This window comes from Sus scrofa, chromosome 11 (genome assembly GCF_054392235.1).
Source record: "Sus scrofa isolate SSC_HxYL_T2T_F1_AM1 chromosome 11, Sscrofa_HxYL_maternal_Yorkshire_Landrace_v2.0, whole genome shotgun sequence".
In the NCBI taxonomy this organism is placed as follows: Eukaryota; Metazoa; Chordata; class Mammalia; order Artiodactyla; family Suidae; genus Sus; species Sus scrofa.
Window position 1 is genome coordinate 78,059,770 of NC_139393.1, and position 22,367 is coordinate 78,082,136.

At 44.0% G+C, this 22,367-nt stretch overlaps 1 protein-coding gene across 5 annotated transcripts in view; it reads right to left on the minus strand.

The window, feature by feature from the left end:
* FGF14 (fibroblast growth factor 14) overlaps positions 1 to 21,104 on the minus strand; it is a 613,169-nt gene extending 592,065 nt beyond the window's left edge. The window contains exons 1-2 of one of the 5 annotated variants that reach the window (XM_084982256.1): positions 20,848 to 21,104; positions 20,162 to 20,289 (exon numbers count right to left, since the gene is read on the minus strand). In XM_084982256.1, the coding sequence (XP_084838382.1) occupies positions 20,162 to 20,252 (91 nt within the window). In that variant the 5' untranslated portion in view covers positions 20,253 to 20,289; positions 20,848 to 21,104. Of the gene's footprint in view, positions 1 to 11,308; positions 13,318 to 20,161 lie in introns of those variants that run through there. The other 4 variants (XM_084982257.1, XM_084982258.1, XM_021065381.2 and 1 more) reach the window with 4 other exon arrangements.
* Between the last annotated feature and the right edge of the window lie 1,263 nt (positions 21,105 to 22,367).

The window sequence follows — 22,367 nt, forward strand, 5'->3', positions numbered from 1 at the left end:
GTGGAATGGAATGGGAGGTGTATCCGGCATGAATGAGGGAGAAAGGCAGGTGTGGTAGCGGGTAACACACCAAGAAAAAAATGTGAAACAGAGCTAAGGAATGAGCTGAAGGTTTGGGGGTCTCTGACTACAGTGGCTTGGGCATTGAGAAATTCAAGAAAGAACTTTTTTAAACTTTAAAGTAAAAAAAGTAAACCATTCACCCATCTCACCCCCATATATATATGCACACACTCCATACATATATATGCACACACCACACCTTCCTAATCCACTCTTCTACTGATGGACACTTAGGTTGCTTCCACATCTTGGCTACTGTAAATAATGCTGCAGTGAACATGTGGGCAGGGGACATATATCTTTTCAAGTTAGAATTTTCATTTTCTTTGGGCAGATAACTAGAAGTGGGATGGCTGGATTGTATGGCAGTTCTACTTAAAATTTTTTGAGGAAACTCCCTAGTTTTCCATAGTCGCTGTACCGATTCACATTCATTCCCAGAAAAAGTGATCAAGGCTTCCTTTTTTTCACATCCCTAATATTTGTCGTTTATCTTTTCGAGAATAGCCATTCTAAGAAGTGTGAGGTGATTTCTCGTTGAGGTTTTTTTTGTTTGTTTTTTTTTGTTTTTTTGTTTTTTTGTCTTTTTACCTTTTCTAGGGCCACTCCCGCGGCAGATGGAGGTTCCCAGGCTAGGGGTCTAATCGGAGCTACAGCTGCCAGCCTACACCAGAGCCACAGCAACACAAGATCCAAGCCACGTCTGCAACCTACACCACAGCTCACGGCAACACCAGATCCTTAACCCACTGAGCAAGGCCAGGGATTGAACCTGCAACCTCATGGTTCCTGGTTGTATTCATTAACCACTGAGCCATGACGGGAACTCCCTCTCACTGAGATTTTGATTCACATTTCTCTGATGATAATTTCGAGCATGTCTTCATATACCTATTGGCCATCTGTACGCCTCCTTTGGAAAAATCTCTGTTGAGGTCCTATACCCATTTTTTAATCAGATTGTTTGTTTTTCTGTTACTGAGTTGTATAAGTTATTTATATATTTTTATATTAGTTCTCATTAAATATGTGATTTGCAAATATTTCCTCTCATTCAGTTGGTTACCTTCTCATTTTATAGATGGTTTCCTTTCCTGTGCAGAAGCTTTTTTAGTTTGATGTAGTCCCAGTTGTTTATTTTTGCTTTTGTTCCTTTTGTCTTTGGGGTCAGATTCAAAAAATCATTACCCAGACCTATGTCAAGGATCTTGCTGTCTGCTTTTTTCAAGGAGTTTTATGGTTTCTGGTCTTACATTTAAGTCTTTAATCCATTTTGAATTAATTTTTGTGTATGGTATAATATAGTAGTCCTGTTTCATTCTTTTGTACATGTCTGTTCAATTTTCCCATTTATTGAAAACTGTCCTTTCACCACTGTATACTCTTGGCTGCTTTGTCATAAATTAATTGACCATATAGGCATGGGTTCATTTCTAAGCCCTCTATTCTGTTCCATTGATCTATGTGCATGTTTTCAGGCCAATACCACATTGTCTTAACTACTATAGCTTTGTGAAATAGCTTGAAATCAAGAAGCATGATGCCTCCAGCTTTATTCTTCTTTCTCAAGATTGCTTTGGTGATCTAATTTTAGTTGGTATCTAATTTTAAGTAAAAATCATCTCAACAACAGCTACTTGAAAGCCATGAAATGGACTGGTATGGATATGAAATATTCTCTTTTTTTAATTTCAAAATCACAAGTCTAAAAACACAAAATATGTAATCTCTTAATTATTTTGTAATTGATCCTAGTTCCTAGCTATTTCTTTTTGCCTCAAATTACAGTTAATACAAACCCTTCCCCAATCACTCTCTTGAGAGAAAGATTCTACTAACTTATAGATTGGGTAAGTCCACAAACACCTAGGACTTAAATGTCCTTAAGCTAAATGTCTAGCATGTACCCACCTCCATAAATATATTCAACTTGCTGAGTGTTTGCCCTTCAAGTTGGAAAAATCCAAACCAAAATTTAGTTGACAGAATATTTCACTATTCAGCACTTCAAAATATAGGCATTTTGCCATAATGTAATATAGCAATTAGAAAATAAACATAATGTGTACTACCCGCAAGTTAATTCTATGCAATTTTTGAAATTCCTTCCACCTGCGTTGCCATATTTATTAGTGGCACCAACATAAAATCATTTTCCTCAATTTTCTGGTGATTCTAAAGTGGAGCTACAATAGCTCCTAACAAAACACACAATCATATTTAAAAGTGTTCCTACCAATTATAAATTTAAAAGAATACAAGGAATAAAGGGTCTTAGATCCATCCTGCATTAAAACTGTAACAGTAAAAGGAAAAGCATAGTTAGGCAAAAGCTGTTACCAAGATTGACAGAGAGAACTCTTCCTTCTGCTTTGGGTAATAAAAATATGAGAGCAAGATGATGAGCCACACAGTGAACTGAATGACACTAATTTCCTCTCCTGGAGGCGCTCACAAATACGTGTTAGTGGGCACCCAAAGAGACTGGGTAAGAAAATGTGTGCATGCACATATGTGTGTGTGTGTGTGTGTGTGTGTGTGTTCCTATAGCTGTGCACAACCTGGACTCTGGCATCTGTATATGCAAAGGATGTACATTTTAACTGTTTTTTCTTTTTTTTTTTTTCTTTTTGTCTTTTTAGGGCCACACCCTTGGCATATGGAGGTTCCCAGGCTACTAGGGGTAGAATCGGAGCTGTAGCCACCAGCCTACACCACAGCCACAGCAACACAAGATCTGAGCAGCATCTGCGACCTACACCACAGCTCACAGCAATGCTGGATCCTTGACCCACTGAGCGAGGCCAGGGATGGAACCTGCGTCCTCAAGGATGCTAGTCAGATTCGTTAACCACTAGGCCATGACAGGAACTCCTATATTTTAATTTTTTATTCAAAACTACATTAATGCAACAACATTCAGAACCTTTTTTTTTTTTTTTTTTTTTTTTTTTGTCTTTTTAGGGCCACTCCCACAGCATACGGAGGTTCCCAGGCTAGGAGTCAAATTGGAGCTATAGCCACTGGCCTATGCCACAGCTCACAGCAACATCAGATCCTTAACCTGTGTCCTCATGGAAATGAAGATTCGTTTCCTCTGAGCCATGACAGGAACTCAGAGACCCTATACTTCTTATTCAGACCTTCTGCACCATGAAGCTGTCTACTGCCTTTAATTGACAAAAATTAAAAAAAATTATTAAATCATTTACTCACTACCCAGTGAAATGCCAGAATTCGGGTTTATGCTGCCAATTTGCTCCCACCACAGTGTGTCTGCAACTGTTACCATCACCTAAAATGAACTCTTTCCCCTTCTTGTATAAAATATGCTTGTGGTCCCATAAATACCAGCCTTATAAACTTACAAACTAGGATCTCTAATACGGATCTTGGGTCTCAATCAAAGAAATTGAAAGTGCTACTTTTAAGGCATTTGTAAGTTATGTATTTGTGAAGTCTGGCCATTCAGAATTTAACTAGTACTCCTGTTTTAACAAGTTATCTTAGAATTTCATTTTATAAATTTTGCATTAAGCATTAAGGTAAGCAAGAAATAGATACTGACACCCTAAAACACAACTCAAATTGTATACCAGAAAGGCAGAAAATCAAAATCCATTTCCAAAAAGTGTGCTTTTAGCAAACTGTTCCTTAATGCATCTCTCTGCTAAGCAACGGTCATCAGGGGTCACTAAACCATATATCCACTGCTAGAGCCAGAAGAGTAGAGCAGGATTCTTGAATAAGAAATTCCAGTTCAAGTTGCTGAGAAGTTCCTTGTAACCAAATAGCTCGTGACATTTTCAGTCTAGCGGTGTTTCACTAAAAAAAAAATCACCTTCCTGGGAAATTAACTGCTGCCCCAAGTATCTTTAGTGCTAGAAACAAAGTTGTTCCACCTTCCCATTCCAGAACCGTTCTCGAGTTCACTCATTTTTACCACGTCCAGCCTAACTCCTCTGCCAGGCTTTGGTACACCATATCATGACTCCTCTAATCCTCTAAAATAAGATCCCACTAACAGCCCCACAAAACCCCAAACACGAACCTTTCACTCAGCCCTCACATTACTCCCCTTGCCAAGAATATTCTTACTTCTCCTGCCAAACTAAACGCACCTTCCAAAGTCAGCTCAGGTGGCACTTCCCTGCAAGGTTCCCTTTCTATCCGGTTCATCCTGTGTGGGTCTCCCATCATTCAGGACTCTCCGGTTACTGGTGTTCTCTGTACATTGGGCATCAGTATGCTGGGGCCAATGACCAACTCCTTCTACAATGTTTTAAATCCCCCCCGGTATCCAACACGGAACTTACATGCGGTTATTTAATAAATGCTGAGAGGTTTATCGCATAGGATTATATATTGTCTATCTTGTCAAGACCTCAGGATCATTTCTTTAGGTAATTTTTAGATGCTTTCCAAGGGTACATTAAGAGCATCTTTGGATCAACAAGAATGGCAGTCCTGAAAAAACCCAAGAGGGGAGAAAAGGCGGCTGAGCAGAAACAGACTTAAAGAAGTCTGTTTAAAAATTCCCTGGAAGAGGAATTTCTACATGTCTTGTAAGAGCTTTCGACTCAGACTGTCTTTGCAAGGATATGTGCATTGCAAACAACCTTGGAATCTAAAAATAGTGCTTCCAGGTTAGAGGGCAGATTGGTTTCCCACCCAGGATAATACAGAAGTGCCTGCCTTGGGTTGGCAGGTTGAGCAGTTCTGCAAGCCCCTTGAAAGAAGGGGGACTTCGTGAACTGAGAGATCCTCAGCTGTGACACAAATCCACTGTGTGCGGGTGGCCCCCTCAGCCACTCAGCATTGCCCCTGGGAGCCTGGAGGGCAAGGGAAGTGAGAACGTGAAGCCTGCTGTGCCCTGAGTAGTAAAGTCCTTTCTCTCTGACCCGGGGGCATCAAGGGAACAAGGGCAGCCAGCTTGTTCACCTGCACTGTGCAGTTTAGGACAACTTTTGGCGGTTAGCTAAAAGTGAGTCTGTTCAGCTAGGATTTTCTTATTTATAAAAGAAAACATAAGTTACCACATCAAATTCTGTACATCTCACACGAACGGCCAAGATGAGTCTCGAAAACAACAACGTGCTGAGTGAAAGAAGGAAACTCAATGGTGTGAGGACGCCAGGAGTTCAGGATAGGAGGTTCTTGCACAGGCGAAGGTAAAGTGAGAGAAACCAGAAGGTAGGTCGCTTCTCACAGGAGCCACGGGTGGGAAGTGACTCCAGCTGAGAATGCATTTTCTGGGGTGACGAGAATGTTCTACATCTAATTGTGATCATCAATGAGGGTGGTTGTCACAAGATAACACACAATGGTCAAAAGACATCAAACTCCACAGTTAAGGAGTTCCCGCTGTGGCACAATAGGTTAAGAAGCCGATGGCAGTAGCTCGGGTGGCTATAGAGGTGCGGGTTTGATCCCCAGCCCAGGGCAGTGGTTAAAGGACCTGGAATTGCTGCAGCTGTGGCACAAGAGGTCACAGCTGTGGCTCAGAGTCGATTCCTGGCCCAGAAACTTGCTGTTGATGCAAAAACAAAACAAAACAAAAACAAAAACAAAAAACACCTCTATAGTCAAGAGCTGTGTGTGTTTCCAGGCATGTAATGCTCAATAAAAAAGCATTACAAATGCCAAATATCTAAACCCTGAACATGCTGCATTCTCCCTTTAGTTTCAGGATATGATTGACAGAAACACTAAGACAATACCAGCCACTTTCACAGACTTTCTTTGAACACTGTGCTTGTTAGGGGGGGGCTGCAATTCGGGGACTGAAGAGGGTGCTGCCTGGAATAAGACAGATTTGGTTTCTATTACTAGCTGGGAGCCTTCGGGCAAATTCCTTAACCTCTTCATGCCTGGGCTTCATCCTTTTCCAGATAAATATAAGAAAAGTTCCTACCTATGGTTTTGAGGACTCGATTAGGTAAGATGAGTAAAGCATGTAGTACACAGAAAGCATCCTATAAAGATTAGTTTTTATTATTACTTAGAGCATAAATACTAATACAGGATTCAGAATAATTCAGGATGTTTCTGTTAAAGTAGAGGAGCAATCCGATTTAAAAATCCAGTAAGTTTAGGAGTTCCCACCGTGGCACAGCGGAAACAAATCCAACTAGGAACCATGAGGTTGCAGGTTCGGTCCCTGGCCTTGCTCAGTGGGTTAAGGATCCGTTGTTGCCGTGAGCTATGGTGTAGGTCAGAGACGCAGCTTGGATCTCACGTTGCTGTGGCTGTGGTGTAGGCTGGCAGCTATAGCTCTGATTGGACCCCTAGTCTGGGAACCTCCATATGCTGCGGGTGTGGCCCTAAAATAGCCAAAAAAAAAAAAAAAAAACAATAAGTTTGACAGACATTCATTAGCAGGAATATTAGAGGGAACAATTATAATAATATTCCCCCACTTATTTAATTATATAATCTATTAAAGGTAGTAGACAAATATCATGGTTTTTCACATGTCATTCGAACCACAGAAAGAAAAATAAATAAATCAAATAAATGCTATTTGGGATCCATGAATCAAGTTCAGACAGATATGTCTCGTTTACTGTCTGACAACTGTATTGTTAGCATTTTTGCCTTTTTTCCCTATCTAACACATGTAAAAGTTGAAAATCCAATTGAATACTAATCCCAACTTTGCCTGAAGAGTTAAACTGATGACAAGCCTTTTGAAAAATATAACTAAAGGAAATATGTGAAAGGACAAAACCTCAAGTATGACAGTACAAATACAGGGAGAGTGGGACAAAGGGGTGAATTCTCAGTGATGGAAAAGCAGTTTACTAAAGCAAACAGAACAGAGCGAGCGGACTCCATGGTCCACAGATCAGGCCACACTCCAGGTGCAGCAGGTGCACCACAGCTCAGTGCTCCCATGAAAGGCAGGTGTGCACTGGATGTACCAGCACTGTGTTCTTTAAGATGATCCCCAAGATTTTAAAACTATACTTCAATTAAAACAAAAATTAAACAAGCCCCCCCCAAAAGAATTAAATTGGAAAAAAAAAAAACAAACCTAACTTTGTTATTTCATTTGCGTTCTAGTACATAAATCTTATCCATTTAATCCTCCTTTGTTAAACAATATTAAAGAAATTCTGTTTTTCTCTTGAGAAAAAAAAAAGATTATTCCCAAGATTTTAAAAGAAAATATAGTTAGGAAAGATAAACAACAAACAACAATGATGCAAAATGGCCATCTTTTTAAAATTTATTTGTTACAAGTGTATCATTAAAATACTTCTAACATTTAGTATCCATTCTACTAAAAATATTTCCAGTATTTTGTATCTATTATTATGTCTGACATATGAGGAATTTTATGTCACTTAATTGGCATAGGAGTGGAAATTTTAGATGTAAAAGAAAAATAATTAAGATGATGAAAAATGTAAATTCCTAGGAAACAAGTTGAGTCATCGGATAATTAAAAAAAGGGAAGAGCATACAGAGTCACTGTCCTCAATTTACCCCTTCCCCCCCACCAAGCACAAAGTTAAGGCACAACAAAAAGGTCCTGCCATATAGCACAGGGAACTATATTCAATATCCACTGACAAACCATATGGAAAAGAATGTGAAAATTATATATATATATGACTGAGTCACTTTGCTGTACAGCAAAAATGAACACATTGTAAATCAACTGTAATTATTTTTAAAAATATTTACCGTCGACCTCTCCACTGCCTCTCTACATAATTGATGTCAATAGTTTAAAAAAAAAAAAATTCAGGAGTTCCCGTCGTGGCGCAGTGGATAACAAATCCGACTAAAAACCATGAGGTTGCGGGTTTGATCCCTGCCCTTGCTCAGTGGGTTGGGGATCTGGTGTTGCCGTGAGCTGTGGTGTAGGTCGCAGATGCAGCTCGGATCCCCTGTTGCTGTGGCTCTGGCGTGGGCTGGCAACTCCAGCTCCAATTAGACCCCTAGCCTGGGAACCTCCATATGCCGTGGGAGTGGCCCAAGAAATGGCAAAATGACAAAAAAAAAAAAAAAAAAAAATTCAGAAAGTAAATCTACTGAAACAACTCAAAAAAAAAGTTGAGGCTGAATGATGGTAACTACTGACTTAGGCCTCCTAGAAAACAGAGTCCTTTCTTTGCTCAGGAATCTTAACATCTGGTGAACAACAGAAACACAACCCAAGAAGATGAGTTTTAGACTTTGAAATAAGCAGTTGTTTAAAAAAAAAATTATATATATATATATATATATATATATATATATATGCCCAAAACCCTATAATCGTGTTAGCCTTTAAGCCTCCTTATTTTCACATTTCTTCTTTTTTAAAGTACAATAGTACATCACATGCTTCACACAGGAAGTGGAAATTACAATCCCTCCCAAACTCCACTTTATCTAAGTAAGAGGCAGCATTACAGCAGAGGTTACCACACACTTCACTGATCAACAGTAATTGTGCAGACAACAAAATGTTACAGGAAAGAAAGGCATTTTAATTACAACTACATCCAGTTCTACCCAAGGAGCAGGTGCACACACTTACATATGTAAATTCAATAAAGTTCAAACTTCCTTCTCTTTTCTTGCCAGCTCTGAATAATCGGAAAATCTGGCTTTTAACTGTATTCTTTGACTCCTCAAACTGAACAAAATATTATGCACAGAAACATCTACTATTGACAAAGAATTGTATATAATCATTACATTACAAATGTTTTTGACTTATTTTTATTTTAAAGCGTTTTTTTCATCCCTAAGGACTTTCTGACTTGGTTGAGAAAATGACTTCTTTAGACCAGAGCAACTCTCCCAGAACTGCTTATTTAAATGATCTAGAAGGAGAAACTTGTCAAAGGTTTCCACTTGCTATTACAAGTTACCACAGCCCCTCGAATATAAGCAGTCTGGAGAGAGTTAGGTTTTTTACTCCATGGTTCAAGGAAACCAGGTGTTCTGTTGATAAATGGGCAGTGGCTTAGGATCAAAAGGAGCCACGCAATCAAAGAGCTGCGGTCAGAACATCCTGGGCGCCTCCCTCCTTTCCCAAAGTCGGTCTGGCCACTGAGACGGAGGGATCCACTTCCTCTCCAGCCCTAGTCACGGCCTTATTTGGACCGCACCACGTCTACCTCAGTGGCTTCCTGCGGGGCCTTTCTCACCTTCGGTCCTGCCCTATGCAAAGCTGTTTTCCACACGCTTGCCATAATGATTACCTAAAGAGTAAAGCTGACCACGTTACAGTACATAACACATGGACTCTTTCTGACTGCTGATAAAGTTAATCTGTATATCAGGACCCATAAAAGGGAGGCCGTGCCCGTGGCCTGGCCCAGACCACAAATCTAAAGCTACGTCAGCCCTGCACTTACAGGAAACAACTCTCAAGGACCCTAGCATACACCCATCATAACCCTCCACCCCAGCTTTAGCTAGCTTACCTTACCCTACAACACAGGACCTGCCTGCCTTTTAAGGAAATTCCCAACCTCATAGGCACCCGTGACCTGCCTCTTCCAATGCTCCATGAAACTCACCCTTGCCCAACCTGGGACGAGTGCTCCTCTGCTTTCGAGGCCCTGTACCCCCCAATATGAGGATTTTTTCCCCTTAATAAAGGACATCATAGTTGCTACTAAGTAGTTTTCATTTTGTCAGTCAACAGTTTGGGCCACAAGATAGGACCTGAAGACAGCAGCTGAAGACTGGGAGGAAGTCCCCCAGATGCAGGTGGAGGCACCCACTGAGCCCTTTTAGTTTGCTGCCCCTTGGGCTGCTCTCTGGGATCCCTGGCAAGCTTCCCTCAGATCAAGCCCTGATTCTTTTACATCCTGAGCTCTCTGAGTTTGTCCAGCACTTCTGGGTGGAAACTCAGGATGTGAGAGATTCCAGAGTTTCACAGTGAGACCTGCCAGTTCGAATTTGGGTTTATAGTTGGCCTCCTCTACCACGTAAGCACCTTCAGGAGGTCCTTGTAAGTCCCGGGAACTGTGCCCCAGCAGCCAGAGACACTACATCTGGTTGAATTAGGGAGGATTATTTCTAGGGAAAATAATGAGTACCTCTCAATTTAAAGAAAGCAAGATGGCAGCCTTAGGACATTCACAAAGCCTGGGGGTTAAATCCACAGCATAAACCACTGAGGGATTTGGGGAAGTAAATTAAAGCAAAAAATTCAGACTTTTCTGACCAATGGCACATCAGTTATCTAAGTAGGCATAAGCTGGACTATTAAAAGCCATTAAAGCTATTAGGGCGTCTGCCACTATAGGAAACCTTATAAAAGGAATAATAGATCTACTGCGAATGGGATTCTTGGAAGTCAAAGCCACAAAACTGGTGGGCGGAAGTCAAGCACTTAAAAGCTATTAGAGTTTTCACCATCCATACTAGGCTAAGTTGGTCACAGGGTAGGTTAGATAGACACTAGGTCACTTAGCACACTCAAGAAAATTCCATGCAAGAAGCTACACTGTAAAACACCACAAAATCCCCAACCCAGCAGTACATCCCTCTGAGGTATTAACTTGGCTCCAAGAGACCCAAAGTTCAGCTTAAAAAGTAGGACCCTCAAGTTTCAATGAATTAAGCACATGCCACCTGCTTATTTTATGCCTCAGAAGCTGTAGGTATCTACAACACTGGCAAAATCTTATTAAGACAATCTGGAATTACAATAGCAATTATGGGGAATGTTCCAATTAAACAGGATTTTTCTTTTAAGAAGTGCACTTAAAAATAAGGGCTCCCAAATCAAACAAACAGAGTAGGATACCCATTTTAAGTGGCATGCAAAGCCTCCAAAAGGCTCCAAGATTCCAAAAACATCTTCGTTGAAAGATTCATTTCAACGAGCTAATGAAAAATTCAGGACACAAAAGGTACCTAAAGAGAAGACTGTTAGAAGTGACTTCGACTACTCCCCTCTGTCTTTTTCCTGCAGTTCTCACCGGCCGCTAATCCTCTAACTGACCTGCCTTTCCACTCTAAAGAAACTACAATACCATAAACAAAACAAATCAGGGACCTTACAGATGTCCCCACACCTCCCCAAAGAGGCCCCTCTCAGGGGTGATAGACTCCAAGGGATTTTCCAGTAACCTCTACCACTTAGTCCCTTAAGAAGCCAGCGGGAAGCTAAAGTTAAAATTAATGAAAAATCTTGGCAAATTCTGGCAGATAACAGAGCCGCACTCCACTTGCTCTGGGCCTGTTGACGGGATCTTGAGAAAACTGGCAAGCGCCAGAGAATTCTTACCTGAGTCAGCCCTCCTGGATCTGTCTGTCTGCAGTGCCCAGTTGAGGGAGGAAGGGAAAACTCACGCTGTTTCTTCCTTCCCAAGACCTATTTGTTGTTGATCCTTTCTTTCCCAGGGACAGTTAGTGCCTTCTTGTCTGTCTCATGTCAGGTCTTTGGCTTGGGAACCATCAGGCTGAGGGCCCTCAAGACACGGCCGGACAGCAATGTGGGTTGCACTCCATTCACAGCTAGTGTCCTAATAATTGGAGCCAGTGCTCAAGGGAAATACCCAAGTCTCTCTCTTTGGCTACCTTTGGATGCGGTTCTGGATCTTGGGAGGATACTACCTTTTACACATTTTGGGGGGACAGCTCTTGAATCCAACAGGTTTTCAATATTGCCAGGAACATTTACTCTTTGTGTCAGCTGAAATCTGACAATGTATTTGAAAAAAAAAAAATTAAGTTAGCTCTATAGTGAGAAGTTGGCAAGATTGGAAGTGATACTCAGAGCCCGATAGGAACTTTTTTTTTTTTTTTTTGAGGTCTTGTCCCCAAAGCTAAGTGCAACTATGCATGCAGAAGGAAAGATCTTCCAAAACAAAGAGCTATCTAGAACACAGAAATCTTTGTATTTCCATCTTAGTTGATGATCTTCTCCCCCCAATTAAAGAAGCAAATAGATAATGTAGTAGGATGGGTGACCAGCCCTCTGATGGCAAACAGCTTGCAACTCAATTCTTGAATTAAAAACAACTACCCTGAACTCAAAAATTGAGTCTTTACAAGAGCAGAAATGAAGCTCCAGAAGCAATTCAAAGCCCAGCTGTCCTTTTTTCCAATCCTCAACCCTCCCCTATGCGGGTAGGTATTGTAAAATTCTGCATGTAGGAAATAAAAGCCCTTCTTGGAGGAACTTGCATTCTTTCCTGTGCTTTGAGATGCAAATATTCTATCCAGTTTTCTTGAGGAACTCATGGCAAATTACTTGAAAAGCAAACTTCAGGGGGGTAATTCTTATCATGGGGGAAGGGGTAAAAAGACTCTTTGGAAACCAGGCCAACAAAAATCTTTTAAAAGTTTAAAGCCATATGAGCAGGTAACTTTGACCTACTCCACTTGCCAGAAACACAATTTAGATCTGTTCTTTTATAAGAAGGCTGTTCTCGTCTTATCATACCTTCAAAATAGTCTTTTTCAATTTCTAAATTTACAGTGAAGTGGTTTTGATTTGTTTTTGTTTTGATTTGAAAATACTTGTGATTCTTCCCAATAGTCCAAAATAACAGAAGGTAAAACAAATCAAGGTAGGTAGGCTCCTCCCCCCAGAAAATGTTCAGAAACTGCAGGTAGAGGCATCTGGGGAATACAAGAAATATAAAGGAATGCCATCTGTTTCAGAACGAACCACACAACTCTGTGAGATGCGTGAAGAGCTCTTGGTAGTGTCACCAGTAAAATACAACATTTTTCTTCTTCCAAGGCTCAAAGTTGCGTGCTGTGCTTTGTCTACAACTCAAAATTGGCTCTTGGAACAGTCACTTCTCCACGGTGAAGGACTTGCCACACTTCTAAAAGGTCAATCCTGATCCCTAAGGTAGCCCTCCATGTCCGATAGTCTCAGATCTTAGATTACAACTTAAATATACTCAACACAGTCCAGGAGAGATACAGGGAAGATGGGAAAGTCCACTCAGAATCCGGACTGGGTGGAAGTTACAGACGCTTGGAACACGAGCGCTGGGGCTGAGCAGAGCTTATTCTAATCAATGCCCTTGCTTTGCAGTCGAGGAAACTGAGGCCCAGAGAACTTCGCGAGCCCGCCCTGGTCTTCCAGCAGCCAGCAGGGACGGGGCTCACCCTCTCCCAGTCCTGAACTCGGGAGTGATCGCCAGCAAGCTGGCTCCTTCCTCCTGCCCAGTGCTTTTTCCTCTACACCTGGCAGCGCATAGGAGATGCTGCCCAGGTGAAGGCGGCCACCTGTGGGCCGGGACCAAACTCTCCCGCAGCCCCTGGACCCGGCGACGCACGGGGGCGCACGCGCGGACGCCGGCCGGGGGCTGGCAAACGCGCGCCGCGTCAGAGGCCGGCCCGCACCCGCACCGCGGCTTCCGGCCACGTGGTTTCCATAGCAACGGCTGCGCCGGCCAGGGGGCCCCCCAGAGACGCCCCCTGGGTCAGAGGTCATCTCTGTAGCAACGGAAACCTCCCGCGCTACGGCGGCTCGGACGGGCCGCTTCCGCCGCATTGCGTAGCAGAGCCCCCGACGCTCGGAGGAGGGGAGCGCCGGGTGGCGGGAATGTGGGGCTCTGGCCGCGGGTCACAGCAGAGGAAGGCCACGCGTCGCCCGCGTGCCCCCTCTCTCCAGGGCTCCGTTAGGCAGGCTCGGGGCCCGACCCCTGGAAGCAGATCCGAGCCGCAGAGGTGGCCGGCTCTTGGCTGGCAGAAAACAGTCCATGCCCCGCTCGCTGCTCAGGAAGGCGGGGGCTCTGTCCCAATCGTGGCGTCCTGCCAGACGTCCTGCCCCTGACACAGACTCCGCGGCCCGCGCAGGGCGGAAGCTGAGTGGCTGAGTGCGGTTAGGGAAGTGCTTTAAAGCAAAAAGGAACAAAAGAGTAACGGAGGGGGCACCTCCTTTCAAAACAAGTGGAGCTCGAGGCTGCTTGGGTGCTGGCCCCTCAAGAACAAAAACGTGCCACGCGGGAGGGTCCCATTGACCACCTTCGGAGAAAGGGGTTCAAAAATGATAAGAGGAACAATTCAGATGCACTCTGTTCTGCGGCATGCCTTTAAGAAGAAAATCGAAGATCAGAAAAGAAGCGGAGGGGGCTCCTGCAGAGGGAACGAGACGGTGCCCTGCCACTTGCTGTGTCAAGGCTGAGGGGGCCAGAAGGGTGGACGCCTTTGGCGCCTGGGCTGGTGCCTCAAGTTTGGAGACTTAGCATGTGGGCCTAGGGAATGTTTGCAGGCCCCCTTTCAGGATGCCCTGGCATGGCCGATGGAGAGTAGGAAGGCACCAACAGCTTTTTTCCTTCTTTCCTTTACTATTCAGAAGCCAAATTCTTGGTTGGCTCTGGGAAAGGAAGACGCATGAAGTGAACTTCAGCAAGGAAATTGTATATTACTGGCAATTACAGCCCTCTGGTTAACTTTCTCAGAGATCCCTAGTTTTCACTATGAATTCATTTAGTAAAAACATGTTGAAAACCTGCAGTTTGTCATAACGGGATTTTTGGTCAGGCGACGATAAGGGCAATAGTGACTTTTGTCCATTGTTAGGTGACTTTCTTAGCTGATGTTGAAGAGTAGATAAACAAAACTTCAGTATTCCCTGTAAACCATGTCTGCAGTATGCCTCCTTTTTGCTTTTCTGTTTAGGAAGTTTCTAAGAATTCCTCCTTTCAACTTCCCTTTGCTTCCTCATCCTACTTTTTACTACCGGGTCAAAGCAGAACATTAATTTCTCCCGACTAGAGGAATATACAGGGAATACATCCGTAGTCTTTACAAAGCAGAATAACCAAAAAGTGCAGCACTGGAGGTAGAGGGAGAAACAACTCTTCTCAGACAATTCCTTGCCCTTCTGTGCTCAGGTTCAACTCTTATAACTAAATCTGGTACATGGTACACAAACTAAGACCCTAGAAACACCACCCAGACTATGGTACTAGGCAGAGAGACTTGGCAGTGGGTATTTCCCTAACCTCCTGTCCCTCCTGGAGGTGGTACTAAATTGGGCTCAAAGCTTTTATCAAGAATATAGACGCAGTGTGGTGTCTTATTTAAAACTTACTAGAGAAGCTTCAAATACACTGTTCAAACATCCCAACTGTTTCCCCTGAAGGCATAAGAAACTATTTTGAATAAATGCTCCCATTTTGAGACATCTACATGATATTTATAGTAAGCTTATGAGTCAATTGAGTTATGATGCCAAAATGTACAAAGGAGCAAAAACTTTGGTTGTTGTCCTTGTTAGCACATGTATAAAAACACTTCATAAAAGTCTTCAGTGTTTGTGTTGCTAAAACATGGAAGACTGGGTTTGAACATTTTTAAAAGAATGTTCTGCGTGGGAACTATGAAATATGGTATAGAATTAGCTTTAGCACCTTCTGAAAGCAATGCATCATTTGAACAAATGTTCTCAGTGACGGATGCTGCCTAAGATGAGAATAGGCTGGGTATGGGTACAATGAAGTCACCTCCATTGTTAAAACCAAGTTTAGGATATCATGCATGGGATTTCACGCTTGTTAACTTGGATCTAAGTGAAAACAAAAGAAAAAACACCACACTCCCAACAGGTCAGTCCTTGAAAGTCTACCTAAAACGTCATTCTCTGGTTCAGGAAGTGCTACTGCCTGCAAAACTCATTTTGCTGCTTCAGTAACTAAAGCTTCCTGGATGGAGTCCAAGGCCACCTCATGTTATGTGGAATCCCACTCTGGAGGCAAACATAGCAGCCGAAGGACCTTACATCTGTTTGGTGTTCCAGCCCTGCATCTGAAGTGACCATTCCACTGTCTGTGTGCTCGGTGTTCGGGAATGCAGAGATCATGGCCCATTTGTGGTTCCCCCAGCTCTGCAGGAACCCAGGATGAGTCGTCAGGCAGAGGAGAAGGAGTGAAAAAAAATGCTTACTCTTTTTTTGTCTCCCTCTTCCTATTTTCTCCCTTCTTAAGGACATGAGGGCCCTAGCTGTAGAGCAAGTGGCTTTAAAAGAATAACATGTATTTAAATAAGTAACAATAGCATACCAGATGTTTGGGGCACCTAAAACAGCTTAGTCAAAAGCAAAAGCAGAGATGAAAGACACCCAAAAAAAGTAGGCAGTAGGAAGTGAGTTCTACCAACCCTTGCCTGTTTCAGCTCAAAGTTACATGGCAGAGAAGGAGACAGAGTTTAGAAAAGGAAACACTCGGGGCCAGGAGTGTGGGGGATTTTCTAAACGTGCTCTGCAGAACTTGTCTAGGGCATCCACGTCCTACCCTCCCAGCCACTAACACTGGTACTCAATAAAATTACATCCAATTATGATTTATCTTAAAATCTGCGCTTTACAAAATCCTGCCAAGCCACACAAGTTTGTGTCTGTGAGTAGCTGTATATAATAGAGGGTATGTGGCTTCCTTTGCTTGTTGGACATTATGTGTCTGAAGAGACATTTGCAACATGACCTTCGTGTTTATTGTGGACCTCTTTTTTCCAGCCATATTTATTTGCTTAGCAGCCATCGCTCAAGGTTCAGTGACCTAGATTATTCCCCAAACTGGCCCGTGATACAAATGGGTCTGTCCAAACTATCAGTACTGGTTTAAAGAAATATATCAAGCCCTCCTCAGGGCAAAATAAATGCCTCAGACTCAGTATTCCTTATTTAATGATCTGCCTAAAATACAGTCACCTTGAATGACTCATGCAGTGAAAGTTGAAGCAGGTAACATTTATTCTAAACATATAGCTATTGCTCTACTAGGAAAATAGGGAACAGTAGGACATTTAAGTGTGTGTGTGTGTGTGTGTGTGTGTGTGTGTGTGTTCTCTGATAGTTGTACTGTGAAAGATTGGACTTTTTATAAAGACAATAAATTTACTTTCTATCCAGGATTTCCAAACTATTACAGTTTATTTTAAAAAGCATAGATTGTGCAAATATATTCTTTATGCTCTTTTCCAGTTTTACATGAAAACAACTGCAAAAGACACCTCTTCTTTAAGCATTAATGAGTCTGCGGGTAGATGAACAACTTTGCCTTTAAGTTCATGACTCAATTATCTGTGTATTTTCACATCAACTCGATTAGATAGCAGTGCTCTGAAAATCCCTCTCAGGAACCCCTGACCCAATGGCCTATACTTGTTGACAACTTAAAGAACTAGGAATAATTGGTAAATTAGTTTATAATTTCCAAAGACTAAGAAGAAAAATTAATCTAATAAGAAGTCTTTACATCAAATTCATGATCCTAGTACCAGTACTAGAGGTTCTGTGCCAAGCTTCTTAGTCTGAAACCAGTTAATTGTCCTCATTTTAGATTTAAGATAACATAATAGGTCGTAGTCAATCTGTTCTTTTTGGTTTTAACAGTTAAGAGGATTTTAGTCTTTGTTTTATTTTAATTACCCAATTAACTTCTTAGTTATACTGCTATCTTGGGATCAAAAAACCTGGAAAAGATTTTAGGCTTCATGTTAACAACAGAAGGGGAATGAAATTGACCAACCACAATCCTGAAACTGCAATGGCTAGGCATGGCTTTGATTCAGTCTCCAAAGGCAAAACTTTTGCAAGGTGAGCTAAATAGTGTGCCACCTTAATGTCCCATTTTTCAAATAATTTACAAAGCGCTGCAACTCCCAGACTAGACCTCTAACCCGTGGCAATCTAAGACAAACTGTCCTATTAGAATAGTTGATATTATTAGACAGTTTGAATTAACCCATCAATTCACACCCCAGTACTTTAGCTTCATAAGCTGCAAAATAAATTGCTCTAAAAATAATTCGTCATTTGCTTGACACCTTCCAAAACGCCTCAGAACGAAAAAAAAAAAATCTACTTTATTCCAGAGAGATGAAAGTGGGTGGGATGGGGGAGGTGTAATAAAAAAGATGTTGAATCGTGCATGGGTGAAAATTAGTGTTTCCAGTAAAACTGTTTACAACAAAAAAAAAGTATAAAAGGCCGTAAGGAAACTTCGTGTTCCATGTTGAATTATTTCCCACTCTCCAGTACTATGGAAGGACTGACTTCAAGATCCCTAAACAAATGGCCAAGTCTAAAGAAACGCTTCTACAGAATTCCCTTGTCAGAAGGACACAAGAAGGCTTCAAGACCCACTGATTTTCCCGTGTGAGCGAGGAGCCCCTCCCCTCTCACCGCAGCCCCTGGCTTGATCCACTTGGGGAAGTCTCGCCAAAAGGGTCTTCACGCGAACCCAGGAAACGGGAGCGTTGCAGATCTAGGTACGGCCTAGGGACCAGCAAATGTTGGGCTTGATGCGGGCTTGGGGTGCACCTCACTGGCCAAACTGGAATTGCGGCTGGGTAAGGTGACAACACTGCTTTCTCCTGAGTAATTCCCAGGATGGTGGTACCATCTCAGAGTTACTAAACGCTAAGGAGTTAAGGGAGAGAAGGGTAAAAGGACAGGGGACGGAGGCGGGGCTGGGGAAGAAGAGGGGGACGGAAAGCGAGCCGGCCGAGCTAGAGCCCTGGGATGAGAACTCCAAGACCCAGGCTTAGAGCCCACTGCAGCACCGCGCCCAGAGCCTCCACAGCCACCCAACGTCCCAGCTGAAGGCACCTGCCAGGCGTCCGCCGGCACGCGGACATCTGCCCTTTTGGACGCTCTAACTACTCGCAGGTTCCCTCCTGCCGCAGCAGAGGGGGCCGTACGGGGTGCTCAGCCTCCACACCCACCGCCTCCATCCCCGCCCACCCTCACCTCCTCCTCCTCCTCCCTCCTCCCCCCCACCTCCTCCTCCTCCGGCTCCCCGGCTCCCGCTGGCGGCAGCTCCTCCGGAGCGCGCCGCCCAGCTACGCTGCATTAGCAAAGCTTCGGAGGCATGGAGACGGCAGCCACTTGCTGCCCGGCCGCTGGGACTCCGGGTGCCAGCGCGGCCGCGGCGGAGCCCGGGGTGTCAGGGCGCCCGCGGGGAGCCATGATCTACTACACCGCAGTGCCAGCGTCAGGAGCCTCGGGCGCCCCGGCTGCCACTGCAGGACGGCCAGGGCCCCGCCCCCGCCCCCAACGCGGCCCCAGACACAAACAGCCCGCCCGGGGCCCTCCCCGGCCTGAACCGAACCGGGGGACACCGCACACCCCCGCTGCCCGCGCGCGCGGCTCCCGGACCCGCTGCGCCCAGCCTCCTCGCCGGCGCGCCGCCGCCACCACGCCGCCCTCCGGCCTGGCCTCCCCGCGTAGCTCGCCCACAGCTCCGCGGCCGCCCCCAAACGCCTCAGACTGAGATACCGGGAGGTGAACCCCGGGGACCCGACTCCCCGAATCACCTGCATTTGCATTCCTTATGTAATGTACTGCAAGTTTCCCGGTTGGAGGCTTTTGGAATGGGGGCGCACGATCGCCAGGAGGCTGAAGCGGCGACCCAGGGCCAGGCTCATCCCACCGGTGGGACCCAAACGCCGGGCCCGGACACTGCTTTTTAAAGGGGAGGTTTAAATGACATATACTAGAGTGACCCGGCTGGTGTGCTCGGTCTGGGGTTCCCTCCCGGCACGAGCCCTGCTCAAGTATCCCCGGTGGCTGGAGGTGTCGGAGGCAGACAGGCGAAGGAGTTAATTAATACTCCGGCACCGAGAGCTCGACGGGGGCGGGAGGCGGGGGCTGACGGAGGAGCGGGGCCGCGAGGGAAGGGGCCTCTTTTACTTGGGTAAAGGCGATGGGGTGGCGAATATTGTGCAAGCTAATCAGAAAGTCTAGAGCCGGGTCTGGGCACCGAGCTACGTCCCCGAACCTGCAGCAGAAGTCGGGAGAGCTCGCGGTTCTTTTTCCTGGCAACTACCGAAGCTTCAGCTGCCTCGGGCCAAACCTGAAGCCATAGCCCTTCAATATTCCACCAAACATCAGCAACCAAATATATTTAAAAAAAAAAAAAAAAAAAAGTTTCCTCCTCCCTCCTAGTGATGGATTGTGTCACAGCCAAGAGATGCCCAGGATGATTTTCGGGCACACAGACGCCGATCCAGCTGTTAGTTGTTTATCCATGCAACACCTCTATATACCACACTGTCCTGGTCCTTTTCTGTTCCCCTTGCCTTCCTGCATAGCAGAACTGCAGATCTAGCTCAATGAGCAACAGACAGGTTATTATGAGGAAAAACATAACATGATGCATGTTTTGCTTACCAGTTGGGTTCTTGTTTTTCTTAAGACTCTTGCCACAAAGACACTGCAGCATATGCGTTCCTTTGCTGAAAATGTTCCAAAGAAACCACATTGATTTGGGCGAAAAGCAATCCAGCAGCTTAGACACCCTGAGAAAGAAGAGATCCTTGTGGTTGCATAATAATAATTTGAAATCAGTTCTCCTGAAGAGGGGCACCGGTTTTACCATAGGAAAAACGATAATATTCCGGATCTTCTCCCAGTTTTTTCCCCTCACGTGGTATATTTCTTTGAGACTTCTCAGTGATTGTTTTTTTTCGGCCAGGGTGAATGATTTATCCCCCTTGATCACCACTGGATTACCAAAGGGTTGGCAAAAAAATCCTTTTTCAGCATGAAGCCAAACAAAAAGGCAAAGAAATCCCAACTGAGACCAGAACTAATCAGAGAGAACAGTAATGCACAAAAGATCCCCAAAGAGAAAACCATAGCCTTTTTTACTTGATCGCTATGAGGATGGGTGGGTCTGCAGAAGGCAAAGCAGGGTTCATCTCACTGAGAAGAGACTGCCATTGTGTAGTCCCTAGGAGAGAAGGAAAAAAAAAAAAAAAAAAAGGAAAGAAGAAAAGAAAGAAAAAAGAAAAAAAAAAAAAAGAAAGAAAAAGAAAAAAAAACCACCAGCACACACACTCACACACCAATACCACCTCCGAGTCTGACAGCCGAAGACAGAGCCTTCCTTCTGCCAGTGTCGATTTTTTTTATCATCAATCGCCAGTGCTCAGTGGGATCGGATTGAACCTGCAGTTCTCAATCACCACGAAGAAAAGATGCAAATCTAGGTGCCCCCTCCCCTGGTCAGGCTGGTAGTAGGTCGACAGCGCCACAGAGCCCCTGCCTCCTTCCTCTCACTCTCCCAGTTTCCAACAACGGCGAGCATGAGGAAAATCTCCCCTCCGGATTCCTCGCCCAGCCTCGGATGTGAGTTACAGGCATTAGGGGGGAGGAGGAGGAGGAGTTGAAGTTTGCATTGAAAAGACTGGCTTTCCATGACGTAGCCACGTGCTTTCAGACCCGTCACCAGTGAGATGCTTCAACCCGCCCGGGGAGGGCAGTGTCACTGCAGTCTCCCCGCTAGTTCCCCTCTCGAAGTCCCCCCGCCGCCCGCACCCAGCCCCAGCCCCAGCCCCAGCCCCAGCCCCAATATTCCACCCTCTCCCTCCTGGGCCCAGCCGGAGTAGGCAGGCTCGCTGCCTGCTGTTGGAGCCGGCTAACAGAGCCTTCTCTTAAAGGTGAATTTTGAAAAGGAAAATTGATTATAATTTGTAAAGCCTAGAAAATACGGGGGGTTAAATGGAAAGAGTAGTCTGGTACCACTCCACCGCCAAAAATGAGTTCCACTTGACGTTTTCCAAAGCGGCATCTAAAGTATCTGCAACATTAAGGAAAACTCAAGTTCCTTTCGTTCTTATTATTGGATTCCTCTTTAAAGTGCTGTTTGAAAAATATAAACTAGGCATATGACAAATATGTACTTGCAGAAACAGCCTGTTAAAAGGGCAACCACTAAAAGCTGGGTGACAAACTATATTTTGCTGAGAGGGTCATATGTAAATGAGAATATTTATGCCTTTTCTAGACAGACAACCCATATATATATATATACATATGAAGATAATGGGTGATTATATATTTATATTTATTTTGGTACTGAAAGCACTCTGATTCACACCCTAATTCATTGCTTGTTTCTGCACCCATTAATTAAACTAACATTAAAATCACCTTCATTCACTTATCTACATTAATATTTAACCTTGTCACCAGGCACCACAATCTAACCTAGCAAAATGGACCAATTTTCTCTTTCATCAGGATACAACCCAGCTTCCTAATCTCCTGAAAAATCAAAGCTTTAGGACAGAGCTATAGACGTATTTTACTTTACCTGGGAAAAAAATACAATATATAAAATAGTACAAACTATGATAAAGAATATGTAACAAACTCCTGTGTACTCACCAGTCAAAATTACTCAATGTTAAAATTTCATAGTTGTGAGCTGAGCATTTCGGAAAAGTAAAGCTGATCCCTCACACTGCTGTTTGGCAAATGAAGTAAAGTTATGCCAGCTTATTTCCACTTTCATGGGAAAACCGACCTAAAGTTTGTAACTTAAAAAATATACATTCAGACGCTCCATCTTAATTTCAAGAAATTAAAACCA